The 11,043-nt window shown below is 42.3% G+C and overlaps 1 protein-coding gene across 1 annotated transcript; it reads right to left on the bottom strand.

Moving 5' to 3' along the window:
* Window positions 1-899: 899 nt before the first annotated feature.
* On the bottom strand, window positions 900-2,366 carry LOC106809653 (beta-1,4-mannosyl-glycoprotein 4-beta-N-acetylglucosaminyltransferase-like). Its single transcript, XM_014812818.1, has one exon. It carries the CDS (start codon window positions 2,364-2,366, stop codon window positions 900-902), a length of 1,467 nt encoding a protein of 488 aa, XP_014668304.1.
* Window positions 2,367-11,043: the final 8,677 nt, after the last annotated feature.

Here is an 11,043-nt window from a genome sequence, read left to right as displayed (position 1 = left end):
GCGTGTTTCCAGAGCCGTAGCCGGGGGGGGGGGCAAAAAAGCAAAATTAAAAAAATTAAATGTTCTACTAAAAGAGAATTGTCGTAGTCAGAATAAAGGCTGTACATGTACTCAAAAGTGCCTCAATACACTCAAATACATACAAACATACAATACTCAATACATACTCAAAACATACAAATACGCTCAAATACTCTCCTGCGATCTACATTTTCAAAATTGCTAGAGGAGGACCCCCAGACCCCCCCCCCTGTTTCTCACCCCTACCTACGGCCTATGGCCCTGATTTCAATCTAGAATGTATCATACATGGTAATTATAACCTCAATACATGACGTGCGTGGACTTTGTGCCACTTCAATAATCAAAAATTATTGATTGTGTTTTGAAATTACATTTTTTGCAAGACAAAGGAAAGTGTTATGTTGAAATCAAATGGTCCACACTCTATTTTTGCATGCATAGGGGCCCTAGATATAATGCCAACAATTAGCAAACATTGGATTACACTGCTACCCCCCCCCCCACCATTAATCCCTTGTCTGTGACATTATATGCCAAGTTATTTCTGATCAAACGAAATTTGACCACATCAACAATAAGAAACTAACAAATTTACCAACCTGCACTTTGAAAGTGCAATCTCACAAAAGAGTCAATGCACAGCACACAGCACTTTACCTAATTACTTACTATTTCACTGGTATTCTGCATGGAGTAGTATACAATTCTTCTCCCAGTATTATTTCGCTACGTACGTCTATGACACCCTTTTCTATACAGAACTGAGGTTAGATGGCAGTATGGAATCAGTCAAAGTATGATAAATGGTACATACACTATATGGAATTTTTAACAAGTGAGTGATAAATTTATGTTATCAGATTATTAAATCACATCTATGTGCTCCTATAGGGGTTATGAAGTAAGTAAGAAAATCTCTTCGGATTGCTCAGTACATAGGAAGGTGCATAAAAAGCATCACTTTTTAGGGTTACTATCGCTTTAAATGGATGCGAACCATCGAAATACTTCCCATCTCTAATTAGGCCCTTTATGTAGTCCAGGCTCTGTTTTGCCTTAAAGTTACCCCAACGCGGAAAGTCACCGTTTTGCGCTGATATAAGCTTAGTTTGGATGCCCTGTGGTGGAAAGCACCAGGAACAGTGCCATCCCGCAAATGGTCCTTGCGGAGGTCCAATGGTCCAGGTTAAGACACTACGATTAAAGGCACTGCGGTAAACATCACTGTTCAGTTGTTTAGGTGGCCGCCGAAGTTTGATTAGATCACTGTCGCACACATACTTAACATATGCTATTGTAGCTGCACTTGTCACCTGTGTGTGCTTGTCATTTGGTCCCTTCCAGAAAAATCCATAATAGGACCAACGGAGTGTGAATGCTATCGGTTCAGAATAGCCATCATACATCTTGAGAAACCAAAGAACATCACTACTGGGTATCTCGTCCGCGTCTGCCAGGACAATGAGGTCATCAGGGCGGTATCCAATTATTTGAGTTAAGGCCTTTTTGCCCATGAACGTTCTCAAGTATCGATCAGCAACCCAACCATCTTCCTTTCCTCCCGAGGGGAAATGGTCAAGGAATATGTATGCAATTTTGTGCTGAAACTCCTTAAGAAAGCCCTTTTGCAGCAGTGAAAGAAATGTTAGGTTCTTCGGCATTCCAAATGCTGTGTAGTTAGATTCGCAAATTATAAACACATCGACGACATCGGAAAGTTCGTGAAAACGGACTTCAGACATGTCCACCTCGTGATTGACGTTGATTGCATGGAGAATGCGTCGAGGCGACTTGCGTATTTTCATTTTATCAATGCCAATGGGCATCCTTGATTTATTCAGCACGTGTGGTATAGCACATTCAGCACCAGACCAACCAGATACACACACACAGGATTTTCCTTTTGATGAGAGCGTTGCATTTGTTCCGTGCCCAAAGCACAACACGTTTGAGAAGTTAGTGAATAAACCATTGTTTGTTTCGGAAAGGTTAAATAATTTTGGTTTTAATGGATCGTAATACCTGTACACATAGTTGTCCTGGCCCTCTTTCCATATGTAAGACGCATTAGGTACAAGAATATCTATCACAGATGGTGGTAGAATCTCACTTTTCTTCACTTGTGCCTTAACTCTACTTCTAATTGGCATCATCCAAATATTGAGCCGGTCTTTCGGTAGCAACGACAAAACCTCATGCAGATCTTGTTCATTCTCGTTTTCCACAGAATGATGCTGTGGTTTGTAGTAGACTTGATAGTTGACTTGGACGAACAAGTAAACCAGTTCACACATGCCAAAGAGGCCAACACTCAACCCGATCACATGCCTCATAGACAACATCCTGCAACAAAAACAGGTAATATTTCACAATCGAAATTCTAAAATGCACAACGTATTTATGGAGGAGGAATAAACACATAACCTTACTTCTATAATGTCTCTAAGAAATTAGAAAGATATCAGGCTAACCCATATTCCATGTATTTTAACAATATGGATTTCATTGAGTCCATACGATGTTGTTTTCGTCTTGTGTGGAATGTTAGACTGGTTCTAGCCGCACTGGCACTGTTCGTACTACTAGGCAGCGAGCTTGCGAATCGCAGAAGAATTGGTAAAAGAATACGCTTTTTATTTATATTATGCCACTGTGAGAAAACATTCCGCCAGTAGAAATAAAAATGTAAGATCACATTAATATAACACAATGTACTCATGAAAATATCCTAACTTAGCAACCAAATGTTTTTATAGACTTTTACCGTGTCTAAGTTTGAAATCATTGTAACTAAAAACACGGCTATGATTTTGTTTGGCCGAAATAAGCTGCAGACTCATTCCATGTCATGTAAAATTAAGAAGAGAACCACCATGGGACGACACACACTAATCATGAATAATAAATGACATTGCATATATATATATATATGTATATATATATATATATATATATATATATATATATATATATATATAACACGTGTGCGCGCGCGCGTGCGTGCATGTGTGTGTGTGGGTGGGTGTGTGTTTGTGGTTTGTGTACTTTGGTTGCTATCTCTGGCCGAAACACAGACTAGCTGTAGAGTAATCGATTGTTTCTATGCTATAATATATATAGGTACACCAACACTATTATGCAATTAAAAAAAACCTGCGGGATTATATGTATTTTTTATGAGTTTCAGTTTCTAAAACATGACAACGTTAGATTTGAATACAGCTGCATCTATTTCCACTAGAGAATGAAGAGACAACATATATCTCATAGGCACATTCACTGATCTGCTGTTTAGAAATGAGTGTAGCATGAGGCTCCAAGAAATACATCAACTGGATGTTTAAGGCGTTTCAGTTTGTAAGGGCCTACTATTACACACAGGTATATATCGTGTTGTATCAGATCTCTGACACACTTGCAACAATGAAGGTTACAGGATGATAGCAAAGATACAGAAAGAATAGACTCGTAGCGTCGAGATAACACGTACAGGAGCACAAATATTCCCGTGATATGTGGCGATATATATAAAACTATGCAACTACGAACATTATGCACAAGACAGAATTCCGTGCTAAAAATAGGCGACCACACTATTGACTCTGATGGGAATACTGCACTAGACAAGACTTTTATAGAACGCCAATGTGTAACATCCCATTAACATGACAACGAGATATTTGGTTCTATCTCCAGCCTTGCATACTTTTGTGCAAAATCTGTCTCGTGATTTGTTCTTGAATGTAATCAAGCTAACCATCATTCTAAGAGCCATAATTAATGAGTTTTTATACATTTCCAAAAGTTTGACAGTAAATTCTTTAAAGACATGCCTCATTTTCGGTTAACTTATTTTGTTAGTTTTGATTTTTGAGCGTATGATGGAGCCACTGTGCAGTTTCATCGCTGTCTGAGAACAATATATAGTCTTATGAGAATGTACCATTGTATGACTGGTTAAAACTACAAATTTGTATATTTCTATAGTTATAGTGCTGATAGTAGTACAATTGTTAGTAACAACAAGGCATAGCAAAACAAGGAATACAATGTAAATAAGTGTGCTAGTCATGCCTTTTGTGTATATATCCTTGGTAGTTATCCAATTTTATGAATTCAGAATTTATTGTAAAAGTATGCTATGTATTGTCTGTATTGTATATCATGATTATAGTCATTATATGATGGATAATTGCCTAAATAAATAAATAAATAAAAATGACTAAAATTGACGCTAAACTTTCGATGGAATCAAAAACTAAAGATAGGTACTGTCGCAGGCAGTAATTTCGATTGAATATGATATTACTGCCCACTGGGTGTATACACCCATTGACAGTTCTGCGCCTATGTTCTGCGCCAGTAGTTTCGCATCTCCGCGAAAGCCCGGATGTGCAAGTAAACTCCGCCATGTTGTTTATCTCGATGCGTTGTCTACCTTGCATACGCAGGTCGCTCACCTTTGTGTCAAAGAACAGTACACGTAGCAGGGAATAGAGCACCGATAATGGATGACCTGAGTGACATGACACTTGATACATTTAAATTATGGTCAATGCAGGCTCTAAAAATCTTTCTTAAGCCAATACGATCCGTTTGAGCAGCCCTTCACACTACACGTTATTGCCATTGTTCGCGCATTTTACTCGCGCTTTCTGGGACGGAAACTCCTCCCGACCTTTGACCTTAGGCTAAGCGCATGCGCAGTGTTAAACTGTCAACGGGTGTATTATAATTATGATTATATGGTGGTCTACAGACTAGCCTACAGACTGCAACTTTGAACTTACAACTATAGTCTATACTATAGACTAGTCTATACTAATCACTAAATCAGTACGAACGTGGTGTTCTATAATAGTATAACCTTTAAATACTATTTAAGAAAATGAAACAGTTTTATACAGCCAGAAATAACTACAGGGTACGTTTTAAGTTAACTGATTTAATTATCCTTTAACATTTATGTTAATTACGCTATACTTGTGCTTATATGCTAATGAAACATGCCTAAGAGACCTAACGTCGATTTACCACAGTTATAAAGGCATTATATATAGCTTAGTTTGTTAAAAAATCACCTGAAAGACTGTCCTGGCTGTATAGCAGTCACCAACAAATTTTGCACAGGGGAGAGATAGTGATCCGCTAGGGGACGGCTCTGATTGGCTAATTTTGTTTCTTATTTATTTTTATTCTTTTTGGCTAATTTTGTTTTATTTTAGAATTAGGGTGAGGGTTAGGGTTAGGGTTAACTGATTTCTATCTGACTATAAATTGGGTGTGTGTGTGTGTGTGTGTGTGTGTGTGTGTGTGTGTGTGTGTGTGTGTCCGGCTAGTATAGGTTTCTGCACCGCTCGAAGGATCCTCTCGAAACTTGGTCGGAACATTCTACAGATCATGACACGTTGCATAGGCTATTTTTTTTCAGTTTTAATTTTTTTCACATTCCACATTCAAAAACATTAAAATAGTGGGAAATAATTTTTGCATGGCAACGTCACAACAACACGAAAATACGACGCCACCTATCGGATCTTATATGTGTCAATATTTTTATTTTTTTTATTTATTTTATTTATTTTTAGTTTTGACCACCTAACGGGGATGGACGGGTATGGCTAGTATCCCCAACACACTAATAATTATTTCTCCTTCTCTTTCTTATTTATTAGAAATATAATCCTTTCCCGCAGCAAGCTATAATATGAAATTTTCCTCAGACGGCACTGCACGCCTAACACGGTGCGCGCGCATGCGCAATATCTCCCGAGAGCAATCGTATTTAGCAAAGATTATGCATTTAAAATGAAGAGGAGTTGTCCTAGCATAGACTTATATTATAACATTCCATCTGTAGATATCATTTAAGAAATAGGAGGAATACCTTCATGTAAGGTCCCGGATGCGTATACCAGCCAGTACACAATCTGGCTACGTTAGTGTGTTAGCGCATGCGCAATATCTCACCAGAGGAGTTATATTTTGTGATGAATATGCATTTAATGTGATTAGGTGGTATCACAGCATAGATTTTCTCTAATAAACTTTGATCAGGAAACCTGTGTTCATAATTAGGAGAGCGCCCTAGCATGTAGGGTACAAAACACCTATTTTATGTCCTCGCGTTCTACCCCTTGCCTCGACTGTCCCTCGCTCAGCCTCCTTCTTCTACCGCTCCCAGCTATCTTCCCTGCCGTATTTCCTCAGTCTCCCATCCCCTCTCTCCCTCAGCAAGCTATATTATGAGGTTTTCCTCAGACGGCACTGCACGCCTAACACGGTGCGCGCGCATGCGCAATATCTCCCGATAGCAATCGTATTTAGCAAAGATTATGCATTTAAACTGAAGAGGAGTTATCCTAGCATAGATTTATATGATAACATTCCATCAGTAGACATTATTTAATATATAAGAGAAAGACCTTGCATGTATGGTCCCCGCTGCGTATACCAGTCAGTACACAATCTGGCTACGTTAGTGTGGTAGCGCATGCGCAATATCTCACCAGAAGAGTTATATTTTGTGATGAATATGCATTTAAAATGGTTAGGGGGTATCTCAGCATAGATTTGCCTAATAAACGTTTATCAGTAAATCTGTGTTTATAATTAGGAGAGCGCCCTTGCATGTAGGTTACAAAACACCTATTTTATGTCCTCGCGTCCTACCCTTTGCCTCGACTGTTCCTCGCTCAGCCTCCTTCTTCTACCGCCCCAGCTATCTTCTCTTCCGCCTTTCCTCAGAGTCCCATCCCCTCTCCCTCGCAGCAAGCTATATTATGAGGTTTTCCTCAGAAGAAATTTCGACTTCACTTATTATTTTCCGTGGCTAGAATCATGGCTTTACAACAGCCATATAACCTGACGAGAATCATAGTAATCAAACAGTGATAGCTAGTAATCATGGCCAGTAATGTGCAACCGCCCCAATATTCTCTCACGTTGAGATTATGTAACGACGGACGGATGGATGTGTAAACGTAGCACGGCGCTATTTTGACTTCGCTGCATTGCAGACTGCGGTCCCACGTAGAGTACTCAAACACTTAAAAACACGCGTAGATGCTCTTACTGCCGGCGGCTTACACCACGCCCCGTACACTTACGGGACAGACGCGAGGTGTGCATTGCGTCCCACGGGTATGTCATGAGTGAGCGTGTTCAATACACCCACAGTTAATCACCGCGTGTGTGAGCGGCCGCTCAAGGGCGCTTTGCGACCACACCCCCGACCGCGGCTGGTTTTATTTCCATTCTACGATTGTTTATCATCTTCGTCATAGGCGTCATTATTATCATCGTCATCATCGTCATCATCGTCATCATCATCATGATATTCATTATTATCATCGTCACCATCATCATCACCATTATCTTCATCATCATTATCATCATCATCGTCATCGTCGTCGTCATCATCATCATCATCATCATCATCATCATCATCAACATCATCATCACTATCTGCATCATCAGTAGCAATATGCGATTGAGCTGAGCGACACCCAATTAGCATAAATGCGGGCGTCAAATTCTTGCATAATAAAACTGTCGAATAATGAATTTGTCGTTAGCATGGGCGTATGCGTGCGTGCGTGCGTGCGTGCGCGCAACGTTAAAGATGGCAGTGGGCATTGCATAGTATAATCTATTATGCATGTATGAAGTTTGTGTTTCGATATTGGTAATTTTTATGAGCGCCTTACCTTCTTAGATTTTCAATTATGGCGTGGTTATGTTGCTTCTGGCACGTGATTTCTATATCTGGTAAATAAGTTCTGTTATACAACGCGCACGTTGTTGTTATCGTTACTTTACAAAGGTATCAGCTACTCATACGGATTTACATACCTGTTTGAATCTTGAATATATAAGTGAAAGGCTTATATGCTGTAGCGAACAGCACATCCTAAATAAACTTTCGTCGACGTGTACTAGATAGGGCCACTCTGAAGTAAGAATTGAATGCGACATTAGAAACGCACTCCACAGTTGATTATTTAAAGGCAAGTTTTTTCGAGGTAATCCTCACGGTTTCTGACTTAGATTAAGTTTTATAACACATTGTTTCGCACTGCGATTGCAAAACGCATTTTTTAAACAGCTGTCTAGTTTATTAGGAATAGACTAGATTATAGACGAGCAACGCTGTGAAACACGGATGACTTACATCGGATGATGCGCAGGATTGTTGCAGAGCAAGCCATAACCGTAATTTTCACAGAGCAAAAAATAACCCCGGGGCACGTGTCTACATGTGGTCAAATACCGGGTCACGTGTCTAACATGTGTCAACTAACCCGGGTCACGTGTCTAACATGTGGTCAAATAACCCGGGTCTGCGTGCTACGCAAACGAAAACTAATGGCGGATGCAACGCAATGTTTATGCCACTTTAATTTTTGACCATCCCTTTGTAGGTTGGCTTCACCGCATGGCTTTTGTCTCATGCAGGATGCAAAATCCGATATATATTTTTTCTTACTACTAAGATGGCAGAATAACAGATCTTTTCTACGGCTATAAGATCTCTCATGGGCTCGTCCTCGGCAACCTTAACTAAGTCCGTGGAATACTCAATAAGCGATATGCCTCTGCCTTCATATTCGCCGGAAGGAGAAACGCTGCTCTTCTGCCGTCTCTGCCATCTTGTTTTTTGTTTATATTTTACGTTTTCAACTGTAGATGATCGTCGGGGTATAACCTATCGAATGTGATCGTCCACGGAGTATACGCATGGACTCGTTGAACGGGGATCCGCTCTCGGGTGCAAAGTCGCACTGCTACGCGCTGCAAGACACGGTGCCAAATGCCCGTTCGCGAGTTGCACCGGTAAAACCCACTCACTCACTCTCTCACTGCCCCGCATGAGAAAGTAACTTTTCCTGGGCCTGTCTTCTCTGTAAACGTTGGTGTTCTTCGTGATGAAGAAAGTCCGGCTTGCACCTACACGCGCAATACTGTTTTTGGAGATTATGCAAGTGGAACATAATAACGGGGTGGCGATCATGAAGTGGTTCCAATGATAGGGATGCGCCTCTTTGCGCTCTTGTACCTTCTCAGTCGAAAACCATGCGATACACATTCGGTCCTTGAGAATAACTCGGGTGTAAAGAATCAGGACATCGGGGATTTTACGTTAGACGTATCCCGCTTTTTCGCATATTGTGTCGTAGGATTTGTTATCGCCACTGTAAAGCTTCCGATACGAATATCGCATCAAGAACGTATTAAGAAGTCTGCTTATACGCTCTTGATATCATATTTGCAATGGCATTGGGAAATGCGTCTCTATAACGACGTCTTATGCACTAATAGTGGTTCGCAATCCAACCGCTCACAGTACGCTCAGAGCTCTAGTTTATGATCTAGGAGAGCTGCGTGAATCTAGTGTTTGCAGTACCACTGGTTTTTCAGCATCAGTTATAGTAGTAGCATCACTCATAGTCTACGTTTAGCACTTGCACTTGCCAGCTTGCTGTTTTATCAGTTGTACTTGAGTAATTGGTAGTCCACTATAGTTTAGTCCTTCGCAAATAATTACTACGCACCAGTCCTGCATTCCATTTTAATTTAAACGACTCTTCAGACAATTGTTTGGCTCCCACGAGAGTAGAATGAATTCTACCGCACTAGCGTTGTGGAAGTGGATGCAGGAACAAACACTCTAACGGTGACGGGATTCAGGCCACTTTAGATAGTTTCTCCCCACGATGAAGCGGATTGGTGGGTAAACATCCCAGAGGCCTGGCGTGTTAAGCGGCGCGCAGACAGAGCAGGCACAGCAGGAGCAGCAAGCAGCTAGCAGGCAGCAGCAGGAGGCAGCAGCAGCACGCAGCAGGCAGCAGCCAGCAGCAGCAGCAGGCAGCAGCAAGTAGTAGCAGCAAAGTAGCTAGGCAGTAGCAGTAGCAGTAGCAGTAGCAGTAGCTAGTAGCCCAGTAGGCAGTATGCAGTAGCGGCAGCAGTAGGGCAGCAGCAGTAGCAGCAAGTACAGCAGCAGTCAGCAACAGTCAGCTAGCAGCAGCAAGTAGGCAGCAGCAGCATTCCGCAGCAGCAGCGCGGTAGCAACAGTAGCAGCAGCAGTAGCAGGCAGTAGCTGTAGTAACAGCAGCAGTAGCAGCAGCAGCCGCAGCAGCAGTAGTAGCAGCAGCAGCAGCCGTACAGGGCAGCAGTAGCAGCAGCCAGCAGCAGCGAGCGGCGGCAAGCCCAGGCAGGCGAGCAAGCAGTAGAGGCAGTAAGTAGCAGCAGTAGTAGCAGCAGCAGTAGCAGCACCGAGTAGGCGAGCCGTAGCATCGCAGCAAGCAGTAGCAGGGCAATAGCAGTAGCAGCAGCAAGTAGCAAGCAGTAGCGTAGTAGCAGCAGCATGTAGCAGCAGTAGCATAGTAGCAGCGATCAAGTAATGTAGTAAGCAGCAGCACAGCAGCAGGCAGCAGCAACAGCAAAGTGGTAGAAGCAGTTAAAGGCAGCTAGCTTAGTGTTGCTTGGCAGTGCTGATGCTAGCAGTTGCTGCTGCTGCTGGCTGGATGATGATCGAGTATATAATGATAATGGATGATAATGCTCCTGCATACTACTACTGTTACTGCTGATGGGTGATGAATAACGGGGACTGTTACTGGTGTTGTCGTCGTGGTGGCTAGTGGTATATGGTAATCCGTTACCAGCTTTTCCCCGAGGAGGAGGAAGGCTGAATTGTCTTTTGGCTTCATCGTGGGCGAGAGCGACTGTGAAAATATCGGATCTGTATAATAGCCGTTACTGCCGCTGTGTGGCTATGTGGCTGCCTGTATGGCGGCAGACTCAGCACGGCAGCGCAGCGCACACACGGCTACAACCACACACACACACACACACGCACCAACCGCACGCACACAATACACACCACGCACACACAGCGCAGCCACGGTCGTGCCACGCACACCAGGCCCATGACACACACACACATCGCACACACAGTGAGCCCGCGCGCGCGCAACGCACACACACACGCACGACGCACACATCAGCACTATGCTG

Source organism: Priapulus caudatus, unplaced genomic scaffold (assembly GCF_000485595.1).
Source record: "Priapulus caudatus unplaced genomic scaffold, Priapulus_caudatus-5.0.1 Scaffold373, whole genome shotgun sequence".
Lineage (NCBI taxonomy): Eukaryota > Metazoa > Priapulida > Priapulimorpha > Priapulimorphida > Priapulidae > Priapulus > Priapulus caudatus.
This window is presented reverse-complemented; position numbering and strand designations above follow the sequence as displayed.

Coding starts and splice junctions, on each gene's coding strand:
- LOC106809653 (XM_014812818.1), bottom strand. CDS start 2,366: ATGTTGTCTATGAGGCATGTGATCGGGTTGAGTGTTGGCCTCTTTGGC.